We start from the raw sequence: 13,448 nt of genomic DNA on the forward strand, positions 1-13,448 counted from the left end.
AAATAAATAAAGACAGTGTAAGAGAGAGGGTCTTGGGGTATGTGATCACCTCATGCTCAGTTCTCTGATTGGTTGATGGTGAGGTAATGGTAATGTTTCCAGAATCTCAGTCATCGATCTGGTTTCAGCTGGTCTGAGGTCTAGTGCTTATGGTCACCATGCAGTTAACTTCTTTTACCTGAGGAGGGTTGGTATCTGCAGAACTCAAGGATATGGTTTAGGATAATATTCCATCTTTGAGGAACACATGAAGAGATGGAATGAAGAGATGGAGCCAAAGCAACAACACCACCCAGTTGTGGATGTGACTGTGATGGAAGTAAAGTCCAGTGCTATAGAGAGCAATATTGCATAGGAACCTGGAGTGTTAGGTCCCTAAATCAAGGGAAATTGGAAGTGGTTAAACAGGAGATGATAAGAGTGAACATTGACATTTTAGGGATCAGTGAACTAAAATGGACTGGAATGGGTGAATTTAACTCAGATGACCATTATATCTACTATGGGCAAGAATCCCTTAGAAGAAATTGAGTAGCCATCATAGTCAACAAGAGTCCAAAATGCAGTCTCAAAAATGACAGAATGATCTGTTTGTTTACATGACAAACCATTCAGTATCACGGTTATCCAAGCCTATGCCCCAACCAGTAACACTGAAGAAGCTGAAGTTGAACGGTTCTATGAAGACCTACAAGACCTTCTAGAACTAACACCCAAAAAAGATGTCCTTTTCATTATAGGGGACTAGAATGCAAAACTAGAAAGTCAAGAAATACATGGAGTAACAGGCAAATTTGGCCTTGGAGCACAGAATGAAGCAGGGTAAAGGCTGATAGAGTTTTGCCAAGAGAACGCACTGGTCATAGCAAACACCCTCTTCCAAGAACACAAGAGGAGACTCTACATATGGACATCACCAGATGGTCAACACTGAAATCAGGTTGATTATATTCTTTGCAGCCAAAGATGGAGAAGCTCTATACAGTCAGCAAAAACAAGACCGGGAGCTGACTGTGGCTCAGCTCCTGAGCTCCTTATTGGCAAATTCAGACTTAAATTGAAGAAAGCAGGGACAACCACTAGACCATTCATGTATCACCTAAATCAAAATCTGTTAAGATTATACAGTAGAAGTGAGAAATAGTTTCCAGGGATTAGATCTGATAGAGTGCCTGATGAGCTATGGACTAAGGTTTGTGATATTGTACAGGAGGCAGGGATCAAGACCATCCCCCAGAAAAAGAAATGCAAAAAGGCACAATGGTTGTCTGAGGAGGCCTTACAAAGAGCTGTGAAAAGAAGAGAAGCAAAAGGCAAAGGAGAAAAGGAAAGATACACCCATTTGAATGTAGAGTTCCAAAGAATAGCAAGGAGAGATAAGTAAGCCTTCCCCAGTGATCAATCCAAAGACATAGAGGAAATCAATAGAATGGGAAAGACTAGAGATCTCTTCAAGAAAATTAGAGATACCAAGGGAACATTTCATGCAAAGATGGGCACAATAAAGGACAGAAATGTTATGGACATAACAGAAATAGAAGATACCAAGAAGAGGCGGCAAGAATACACCAAAGAACTGTACAAAAAAGATCTTAACAACCCAGATAATCATGATGGTGTGATCACTCACCAGAGCCAGACATCCTGGAATGTGAAGTCAAGCAGGCCTTAGGAAGCATCACTATGAACAAAGCTAGTGGAGGGGATGGAATTCCAGTTAAGGTATTTCAGATCCTAAAACATGATGCTATGGAAGTGCTGCACTCAATATTCCAGCAAATTTGGAAAACTCATCAGTGGCCACAGGACTGGAAAAAGTCAGTGTTCATTCCAATCCCAAAGAAAGACAATGCCAAAGAATGCTCAAACTACTGCACAATTGCACTTATCTTACACACTGCTGCTGCTAAGCCGCTTCAGTCGTGTCCGACTCTGTGTGACCCCATAGACGGCAGCCTACCAGGCTGCCCCGTCCCTGGGATTCTCCAGGCAAGAACACTGGAGTGGGTTGCCATTTCCTTCTCCAATGCATGAAAGTGAAAACTGAAAGTGAATTCACTCAGTCGTGTCCGATTCTTAGCAACCCCATGGACTTCAGCCTACCAGACTCCTCCGTCCATGGGATTTTCCAGGCAAGAGTACTGGAGTGAGGTGCCATTGCCTTCTCCGTATCTCACACAATAGCGCCCATTATTGGTGGCTTAGATGGTAAAAGCGTCTGCCTACATTGCGGAAGACCGGGGTTCAATCCCTGGGTCAGGAAGATCCCCTGGAGAAGGAAATGGCAACCTGCTCCAGTATTCTTGCCTGAAAAATCCCATGGATAGAGGAGCTTGGTAGGCTGCAGTACATGGGGCTCTAAAGAGTTGGACACGACTGAGCGACTTAATACTTTCACACACTAGCAAAGTAATTCTCAAAATTCTCCAAGCCAGGCTTCAACAGTATGTGAACTGTGAACTTCCAGATGTTCAGCTGGATTTGGAAAAGGCAGAGGAACCAGAGATCAAATTGCCAACATCCATTGGATCATGGAAAAAAGAAGATACTTTTTTCCAGAAGATACCAAAAAACAGCTACTTCTACTATGCCAAAGCCTTTGACTGTATGGATGACAACAAACTGTGGGAAATTCTGAAAGAGATGGGAATACCAGACCACCAGACCTGACTCCTGAGAAATCTGTACAGAGGTCAGGAAGCAACAGTTAGAACTGGACATGGAACAACAGACTGGTTCCAAATAAGTAAAGGAGTACGTCAAGGTTGTATATTGTCACCCTGCTTATTTAACTTATATGCAGAGTACATCATGAGAAACGCTGGGCTGAATGAAGCACAAGCTGGAGTCAGGATTGCTGGAAGATATATCAGTAACCTCAGATATGCAGATGACACCACCCTTATGGCAGAAAGTGAAGAGGAACTAAATAGCCTCTTGATGAAAGTGAAAGAGGAGAGTGAAAAAATTGGCTTAAAACTCAACGTTCAGAAAACGAAGATCATGGCATCCAGTCCATCACTTCATGGCAAATAAATGGGGAAATAGTAGCAGACTTTATTTTTTGGGGCTCCAAAATCACTGCAGATGGTGACTGCAGCCATGAAATTAAAAGACACTTACTTCTTGGAAGAAAAGTTATGACCAACCTAGATAGCATATTAAAAAGCAGAGACATTACTTTGCCAACAAAGGTCCATCCAGTCAAAGCTATGGCTTTTCCAGTAGAGCTTTTTCCATGATCCATCACATCATGTATGGATGTGAGAGTCGTACCATAAAGAAACCTGAGCATCGAAGAATTGATGCTTTTGAACTATGGTGTTGGAGAAGACTCTTGAGAGTCCCTTGGACTGCAAGGAGATCCAACCAGTCCATCCTAAAGGAAATCATCCCTCAATATTCATTGGAAGGGCTGATGCTGAAGCTGAAACTCCAATACTTTGGCCACCTGATGCAAAGAATTGACTCATTGGAAGAGACCCTGATGCTGGGAAAGATTGAAGACGGGAGGAAAAGGGGATGACAGAGGATGAGATGGTTGAATGGCATCACCAATTCAGTGGACATGAGTTTGAGTAAACTCTGGGAGTTGGTGATGGACAGGGAAGCTTGGCGTGCTGCAGTCCTGGGGGTCGCTAAGAGTCAGATACGACTGGGTGACTGAACTGAACTGAGGAGGAACTAAATGTCCTTGATTTTGTTTTATGGCCAAATGATTATTATTTTCTCTTGCTTGACTGTTTTCCTTTGTTTCTGTGCATTCTCTCTTCTCTGATTAGATTTGCTCTTTGGAACTTGAGGGAGGCCCAGGAGGCTAAAACTTTCCTACAAACTGCATGCAGGGGCCACAGGGATCTGTCCATAGTTCCTGCTAGGTTTTGGTACTTCCAGAAAAAAAAGACAAGATAATGTAAAAGTTAAGTTTTTTCCCTTCTGGATGTCTTGTGTTTATTGGGAGAACTACTCATGTTGCTAAGGATACCATTTTTTTACTCTTCAGTCATGTCTACAGGTAATTATTTTAAAATGCTGGTATTAAGGATGACTGTTTGGCCCAGATTGACTTTTGTCTGTATTAAAGTTCATACTTTTTTCTAATTTTCTCGAGAATAAGTTGCCTTCCTTTCTGAGAAAGAGGTGATCTTTCCCTATATATGAAAATACACTTGATGTATTTACCATCTTTTAGTTGGCAAGAATTTTCAAGAAAAGAGAAAACACAGACAATACAACCACTGTAATGATTTTAATTTATAAAAGCCTTTTCCAGGTGTGTTTTCCCAAGCTTATGTAGGCCAACAATCATATTGGGTACACGTTTCTTTTATTTCATTCCCCCCACCTTAATTCTCCAGTTATAGTCCAGTTTTTAAACTGCTACTATGCCACCAAGGAGCCGTCACTCCTTATAGCAACAAAACATGAAACAAATGCAGAACAAATTCACCAAACCATTCATGGAGGCAGCGTTGAACTTCCGAGCTTGCTTATTAGTTCTCTGTCTTCCTTTGAGCACCTACTCCAGGGTAGATTCTTTAAAAATCGCTGCCCGAAGGAAGAAGGCTGTTCCAGACTGTGTCTTGTTTTCATGCCAGCCCTCCATGTTGAAACCCTGCAGCATCTTTATTTTTTTTTCCACGTGGCAGTGTTATATCTCTGAGTCCTGTGACCATTTAGTTTTCTGCTCCATTTCTTCTCTGTTTAGACACTGCCATGTCCCGTCCTACATACTAATTACTGACTTTTTGCTTCTGCAGTGCTTGATTCATTGTGTCACATTTTCCCATGTGAAAGTGGACTAGGAATCTTGGCAAGGAGGTTAATGGATTTAAGAGTCGCTCTTATTTAACCCTGAAAGTCACAGCAAAATAAGAACCAGTGGCTTGACCCATTTTGTGAACGAAGCTGTGGTCAACTTTAGCAGCAGACTAGCAATCAGTTTCACTAGGATGGCAAGAAGCACCTCAGAATTTGAACAGAATTGAAGATACTTGGTCCTTTTTCCTGTCTTTGCCTTTCAAACTTTGGTGGAAGCTCCTGATTTTGTTGTTATTTTATCTTTAATGTGGAAATAACCCCACTGTGTGGGAGTTAGTACTTTGGGATTTTAGTTGAACTCTGTCACTAATTAGATTGCACGAACTTTCAGTATTATCAGCGCTACTTTCTGACTCTCAATTTCCTCATCTATAAAATGAAACTATTTAGCCAAATGATCTTTAACATCTTATCTGGCTCTAAGTGTCTGTTATTTCAAATAGCTCTAATCACGTTATTTAAAAAAAAAAAAAAAGTAATGCTCACTTTACTAAGGACCAAAGAGATTAAATTTGAAATCTAAATGAGAAAGAAATTTACGCATTTTTTTTCTGAGGACTTCTGTGGGGGCAGTGTTGTCCTTTAACACAAATTTTACAGCACTGTTTTTCGTTTAAGGTTCTTAGGATGGGAATCAGGTCTTAACACTAAGAGAGAGAAGTTGTCAGTAATTAGTCTCCAAGGGAGATTAGGAGGTCCTCCCTACCCTGTTACAGTCTTCAATTAAGTTGTATGAGAAGAAAAGGAGATGAATTACCATTGTTCAATATTACTACCAAAATCCTTGAGCCATTCGTCACTGTGAACTCAGTAATACTGAGTGTGACTCCTCATTCATAAAGTTACCTCTTCCAATTCTCTGGCAATGGCTAGTCTGGAACAGTATATTCCATTATGATTGACTAGATAAGGAAGCCTGCCAGTTACTTCCTTTTAACTTCCTTTTCCTGAGTAACAGGGACAAATTTCCCTGAAAGCAATGATTACAAGTAAATTAGCAGTAAGAATAGAGATAATAAGCAAGAGGTCTCAATTTTTCATTGATACTTACTTCGGCTCTTTTCTTTGAAGATCAAAATGGGAAAGAGGGAAGCAAAAAGAGAACTTTCCAGTTGTTGCGGTGAATCAATATTTTTCATTAGAGTGTGACAGGCATCTTTTAGACCTTTAGAATCATGTCAGATCAGGAAAATCCCCTCTTTTCTCTCCCATCCTGATTCTTCTCCCTGAAGGCAGCTTGTGTCATAACATCTTGGCCTAGAGTCTAATCTACAGCGAGAATCCAGAGGGTTCTGTGCTGGTATTTATTGTTACTATTTTTAAACTAAGTACTATGTTGTCTGCAATCAGTTCTGTTTCAAAACAATCATGACCACCAGATATTTTGGAAACCTTTGATGTCAGTAGAAATGAGAAGGGCCTGGTGCAGCCCTGGTCAGCTAAAGATCAGGCCATGGAGACTTGGGCACCTTTGCACAATCCTGCCGTGGAGTTGAGATTTCTCAACAACTGTACTTCTCTGCAGCCAGGCTAAACCAGTTCCTACTAATGACCCAGAAATAGCTTAACTCTCAACTGCCATGTTAGATGGAAGAGGGGTATGTATGCCATCCAGTTAACTTTATTCCATATTGATAACACACTGTACTTAGGAATCATCATTTATCTTCAAAAGTGGTACATAACTAGTAGTTTGCCAGAGTCCCGCAACAGCCCTGGGAACTAGAAGTACAATCGTGTACACATCTTTCAAATGCTAAGAGTAAGGCTAGACAAGTTATGAGAAAAAATAGCCAGGTCACTTCAGAGAGAAAGTTGTTTGGAGCCTATTTGATATAGAGTTACTTCACATCTCTGGTCACTGCTGCATTTGTTTGTACAGAAAAGAGAATGACACTCACACAGACAGCCTTCTATCATATTGCTCTTTTAGATGATTTATGCTGGCTTGATTTGCTTTTGGCTTTCTTTGCTAAATGGGCTCGTCTTACTTCTTATATCTGCAGAAAAGAATATAAGTTCTGAGAGATTCCAAAAGGCTCGTTTCAGTTCTTGATTTGATAGAATTTTTTTTTTTTGTTTTCCCCTCCAGGCCCACCATCTGCTCCTCTCAACTTGATTTCAAATGTCAATGAGACTTCTGTGAACTTGGAATGGAGCAGTCCTCAGAACACGGGTGGCCGCCAGGACATTTCCTACAATGTCGTATGCAAGAAGTGTGGAGCGGGTGACTCCAGCAAGTGCCGACCCTGTGGAAGTGGGGTCCACTACACCCCACAGCAAAACGGCCTGAAGACCACCAAGGTCTCCATCACTGACCTCCTGGCTCATACCAACTACACGTTTGAAATCTGGGCAGTGAATGGTGTGTCCAAGTATAACCCTAGCCCAGACCAATCCGTGTCCGTCACTGTGACCACCAACCAAGCCGGTAGGAATTACATCCACTTTGTTGTAGGATCTGAATGTGTATAAAGAGCTTATGTTGATATCTGTGCCTGTTGCTGAAGTTCTGCCCTTAAGGAAGAATTACAGGGACCTAATCGTAAATGTGTGAATTGTGTTATAATATAAACAATACTTAGAAGGATATTTATTCATAGTCTAGGACACTGGTTGAAAACAGATGACGGTGAATTGGGTCACTCCCTGCTGGCCCTCTCGTGTAAGGGATGTGTCTTGGCCTTTTTAATCACAAGGTCATGGTTGGCTATCAGTGCATTTACAGTGCATTGATTATTTAGGAATACAAAATTGATTGTTAGCCACGCAGAGTGCTACACTTGTATTTTCCAACAAAAACATTAGCAGCTGTAGTTTTATTTTATTTATTTATTTTACTATTGACACAGGTCTTTGTTAGCATTACCCTATAAGTCTGTGAACAATGAATGGTTTAATGGGGAGCTTTATCTGTGTGGTTGACAAAATTTTCCTTCAAACACATCCTACTTTTGGAGCCACTTTCATAGTTACATTCACACTGGGCAGGTGGGAGAGGAGAGTTAATGTACCTCATTTCCTGCACACGTTCCTCTTCTAATGCAGATGACTAGAAAATATATTCTGTTCCTGAGGTGTTTCTGCTGAGTTCATTTCAGAACTGTTATCCAGTCTTTAATATCAGATTTTCCAAAGTGTGAATGAGAATCTAGATTTCTAGGCTCTGCTCCTGACTCACTTACTCCCATTCTTCCCCCAAAGCAGTCCCCACACTTTCTCATACTAATTTTTCATTCTGGATTTCTACCACATGTTTCACATTGCCGGCTCCCTGTTATTCATTTTTGGGGATTTAAAGGGGTGGAGGAAGAAAGGACCATGGTTTATCCTTTTGTGAAGCTATTAAGAACAACACAGTTCACTGGGAAAGGATTATAAATTGCCAACAACCCTATTGCCTCTTACTGCACTTCTCTCTTAAATGAATGTTTCAGTAAGTGCACTCAATAGTTAAGTAAAATATATCTATACTAATTGATTCTATAGTGAGAACTATTCCAGTATTCCAATCCAAAGCCATTCTTTTCTCACTTTCCCCTGAACTCTCTAGAATAAATAAAAAGTTAAGAATGCGGCAGAATTTTGAACTGGCTCTGGAATGGCAGACCTTCCCGGAAGGTAGTTTCAGTTACACAGATGTGACCAGTCTTTTAATATATGTGGTGTGAACGGGTCCTCTGGTTATGCGTTTGCCTTTTATTTCTGCACTTTTAGGATGTGAACACTGTATGGAAACCAGTTTTATTTCTCTACAGTGGGTAGTATGGTTTAGGAGGTTTTGATAGCGTCACAAGGACTCTGAATGGCAGCCTTTTGTTAGTTGTCTTTTGGAAGAAGGTAATGGAAACATTGCCCATAGATCCTCAGAAACCTAGGATGTCTAGTGTCTGAGTTCCAGGGAGCCAGGAAGGTGGTCTGAGAACCCCCTGGAGAATCTGGTTTATGATTCAATCGGTATGTTCTGCCCCCACTGTACCTTTCCGGCTTCCCGCCAGTACATCTCTACTTTGTATTCTTAACAGAATTAATACTAGGAAGGAACCTTTTGAAGCCTCAGCTGTACAAGGTGAAATCATTCTGTTTGGCAGAGGGTAGCCTCTGGGAGATGTGCTGAGGACAGGCTTGGCTCCCACAGATTTTGTGGGGAGACTTCTCTGTCGGTGTACCTAAGGATTCAAGCCAAGGGATTATGTCAACCCCTACCAAGCCAGGAGGTACAGAGCACAGAAGGAAGACCAGCCAAAAATCCTCCAGAAGAAGAAAATGTGCAGAAATGTTACGCAAGGGAAGGCAACAAAGTCAACATTTTATTAAAAATGTAGGTGTAATTCTTTTAGATCTAGGAAAAAGGTGAACGGGGAATTCCTCTGACACAATGAGATTTTCTCTGCCATGGCAAGCAGTCCTGCCAGGAGGTTTGCTGAATAGGACAAAATTCTAACTCCTTATTTTAATTTTCGTGAAGGGTAATGGTGGGAAGAGGTTCGAAATGAAAAAAACTTTTCAGTAAGGAGACCTCCTATGTGACCGCCCAGAGAGCTTCTACTTAGCAGAGAGCTGTCTGTGTGCACAGCATTGCCTCATTATGCTGCCGTGATTTACTAATTCAGAATCGTCGGGATGGTTTAGCTTTGATTAACAAACCCTTTCTTCATAGTAGTGCAGATTAATAATGTAGGTCAAAAATTCCGGGTGAATGTAGCAGCCATAAACTCTATCAAAGTTCCCCTATGCATATTTACTTACTCACAATTATATTCTAATTGCTGTCATTCTGATCATTTCATTAAATTAAATTCCTTAGGGACCTCTATAGGCAGTGATGTCTCACTCTATAAGGAATACAAAGAATAAATGAATGTTAGCTTTAACCACCTGGAGTCCACCTAGTTTCATGGATTCTGCCATTTTTGTCCTGTTTTCACAGGGTTCTTTCTCTCACTGGTAACATATTTAGAAACAAACAAACACAAAACCTAGAATTCCTGGTTTTATCATCACCATCACTGGGGCCGTCACAGTTGAACAGCACTTTGAAGGTGAAATTCACCTAAGCTCGTGTCAGAGCCAGTGCTTGAACCCAGGGAGATTCATGCTCCCAAAAGGAAAAAGTTGCTTTCTTTAAAATTAGTAGATGACTAGTGGCTTTTGTGAGACCAGATTCTGAGTATCTGAGCCTAGAGATGGCGGTCTAATTGGGCTTTGATCTTGTAGTTGTGAATGTGGTGTAGTTGTGAAAGTAGCTGGGATATAGAGTGTGAATGGATCGGTATTCTTATGTGGTTATTTAAGCCATCCTAACCCCAGTCTTACAGTTGGTGGCTTAAGGGGCTAATAGCACCCTTTTCCTCCCCTCCTGAGTTCAAACCCAATTGAAATAAAAGGCAGGACAAGACAAAGGGAACTCAAAAGTGCCAGCTTTATTGCTGATGAGCTGATGAAAGGATGTGAGCTTTGTATCTGTGGCCAAAAGGACTGACTCTGGTGACACTTACCCAGCGTCACCCAGGGACAGGGTAGCCCAGCTGGCTGACTGCCGGCTCCCTGCCAGGACAAAGCCTGCTCGGCTCAGGTCACCCAAATGGTTGCTCTGCCAGGAGGCAGATCAGAGAGCAGCATGGGTTGACCTGAGGACATAAGACTTCTCCCAAATTCTCTTCCTCCATTACCCCACCCCCTGCCTCATGCCAAGAAGATGAAGGAAAGGTGAGAAGAGGAGGGGGGATGTGGCTGCAGCTGAAGTGGTCCCGTGGGTAAAGATCACACAAGGAAAATGGATGTTCTCCCTACACTCCACTGCAGTCCAAAAGGAACAAAATGAGATTACCCTTGAAAACTCACGTTTTCCTTCCTCCATCTTCCATCCTCTGGCAACTGTTCCGTCTTTTGTTTAGGAAGAGATGGTTTTGATGCTTATGAAAAATGTATAGGCTGACTGCTGGGTGATTTGTTTTCTAAATGACTTTCCTTCAGTTTACTTTTACTTAAGTGGACCATCTCAGGGAAATGAATACAGAATGTGTCCCTAGGAGAGAGAAATGCTGTATAAATGAAACAAGGTTTTCCTGACTAAGCAACAGAAATGTGGATGTTTTTGCTAAAAATTCTGTGATGGCAGCCAGCAGTAGACCTGAATATTACCACCAAATCAGTTTCCACTCTGCACCCCCTAAACTCCCCACCAGTCTCCCAGCTCTGGGGCTAGACTATGCTCTAGGTTGTTTTGTTTGTTTTAAATTCTGGTGAAGCTCTATGGCTCATATTCTCTACTAACCCCACAGTGTATCCAAGACACCTACACTTTTGACTTTTACTTTGCATATGCTGCTGTTCTAGACACCCTTTACAAGGAAATACATCTGATAACCTCTCTAAGGCGCAACTGTCCTGTCCTGGCAACAAAACATCTCTTAACACTGGATTTGGATGAATTCCAGTACTCAGTAGATTGCATAATCATTTGAACCTAGCTAATCTCTAAGATCCTTTCTAATTCTAAAATTCTGTGATTATACAATTCCAAGAATTGTAGCCATGAGCAATGAGCTTGAAGAAAGAGAGTTTAGTTTCCCTATGATGTTTTGAAACTGACTCTTAAGGCCATTCCAAGAGAAGAAAGCATTCCCAAAGTGCTTCAGCTGAATTGTCAAAATGCATCTCAATCTTGCCTCTCCTCAGCCCTTCCAAGCTGTCTGTGCCACAGGTATACATGTTCCACATCCCTCCCCCAGACATCTGGCAATGTCAGGAGACATTTTTCAGGTGTCAAAGCTAGGAGGAGGGAGAGGGCTATTGCGTCTACCACATGAAGTCCAGGGATGCTGCTAAACATCCTGTAATGCAAAGGATACCACCCTCCGCCCAACAAAGAATTATCTGGTCTGAACAGTCCATGGTGCCAAGACTGAGAAACTCTGGTCTAGTGGTATATTTGAGAAACAGATTTCATGACTTCATAGCAAGGGCCACCTTTCAGCATTCCATCACCCACCTGTCTTTGCTGGGTTCCATCACTCTGTGCTGGGAATGCAGGGCTCTCAGTGCTGTTCTCAGAGGATAGACAGTTATAAAAGGCCCTTTGGGGCCTCATGTAGAGAAAATTCTAGGGGCTTTGCCATCAGATGAATTGGTGCTGCTTGTCAGACTAGCCGTGTTCCCTAGGATGGACCATTAAGAAAGCTGTTAGAAGATACCACATCGATGATAAAAAGTGGCAGGAACCTCATTGTAATGCGAGTGCACAGCACCCATATCAGAGCTCAGTACAGATATTCAGCACCCATCTGTTGATTAACACGTTTATTTACATTAAAAACAACCAGTGAACACTCTTTTGTCAAGTAGTGATAAAGTTAATAAAACCAAAATAATGAGTAGAGAAAAGAAAATAACCAAGTACGCGAGGCATACTGTCTCTTATTACTTACTCAGCTGCTCAGTTCCCATTCTGTTTCTTGGCCGTCTTTTAATTAGACATATTATGTTATTTGAGTGAGATAATGGGGAGCAGTGGGAGTTCTCATCCCCACTGGGTATAATTGCTACCTGTCTTACAGATAGTGAGAGGACAGCTTTAAGGAGATGGTGGAAGAAAGGGAAACATCTTAGAGGAACTGTGTGAGGCAGTGGACTCCAGGCGTGGTGGAGTGGAACAGGTTTTGTGGGGTCTGAAGCCTAGACAATTTTTGTGTGATTTCAGGGGAAGAATCTACAGAATTGCGCACATCAAATGAAGAAGAACTTTGGAAAGAGCCCTTGCAAGCTTTCTTAATTTCAGTATATAAAATCCTGTCTCTTAGATGCATGCAGTTGTATGGTAAAGGGGCTCTTGTGTAAGTATGCCTAGACATGCAAACAAACAGGAAGAAAGTAGAGATTTCAGAAAGTCCATTTTGGCTTAATAGGTAAGGTGATGAAGTGTGTTGTACCGGAGTGGTTCTGGCCTATTGTTCGGGGTGAGGGATAGTTCTGGATGGGCCTCATATGTGGTTTAAAATCAAATTAACAAGCAGAAAACACAGTCCTGGTGATTGTGGGAAAGGCTGTTGTTGTTCAGTTGCTGAGTCATGTCCGACTCTTTGTGACTGCATGAACTGCTACACACCAGGCTTCCCTGTCCTTCATTATCTCCTGGAGTTAGGGCTCTAGAGCAGGGTTTGGCAAACCAGACCCCAAATCTTGATCCCCCACTTTAAAGCCCCCTAAGAATCTTTTTTTTTTTTTCTTTTATTTCTGAAGGGCTGAGAATAATAAATAATAATAATAATGTTTTGTGAAGTTTGGAAATTACATAACATTCAAATGTCAGTGTCCATAAAGAAGTTATCTTGAAACAAAGGTCCACTCCTTTGTGTGTGTGCTGCCTAAGGCTGCTTTTCCAGAACCACAGCAGAGTGGAGTTCCTTTGGCAGAGATGCCTGTGAACATATTTGCCATCTAGATCTTTCCAGAAAAAGTCTGTTGATCCCTTCTCTGGAGGACTAAATCAAGAGGGTAGGACATTGCAAGCATGCAACTCTGCATTGTAAAGCAAAAGCAGCCGCAAACAATATGTAAATGAATGGATGTGGCTGTGTCCCCCCCAAAACTTAATTTACAACATCAAGCAGTGGGCCAGAGCCAAT

General features: G+C 41.7%; 1 protein-coding gene across 2 annotated transcripts in view; it reads left to right on the forward strand.

Annotated features, from left to right (window-relative positions):
- The window catches only part of EPHA4 (EPH receptor A4), a 157,058-nt gene that overhangs the window by 79,991 nt on the left and 63,619 nt on the right, over positions 1-13,448 (forward strand). For both annotated transcript variants that reach the window (XM_061148647.1, XM_061148648.1), the window contains exon 5: positions 6,914-7,252. In XM_061148647.1, the coding sequence (XP_061004630.1) occupies positions 6,914-7,252 (339 nt within the window). The remainder of the gene's footprint in view (positions 1-6,913; positions 7,253-13,448) is intronic.

This window comes from Dama dama, chromosome 8 (genome assembly GCF_033118175.1).
Source record: "Dama dama isolate Ldn47 chromosome 8, ASM3311817v1, whole genome shotgun sequence".
Lineage (NCBI taxonomy): Eukaryota > Metazoa > Chordata > Mammalia > Artiodactyla > Cervidae > Dama > Dama dama.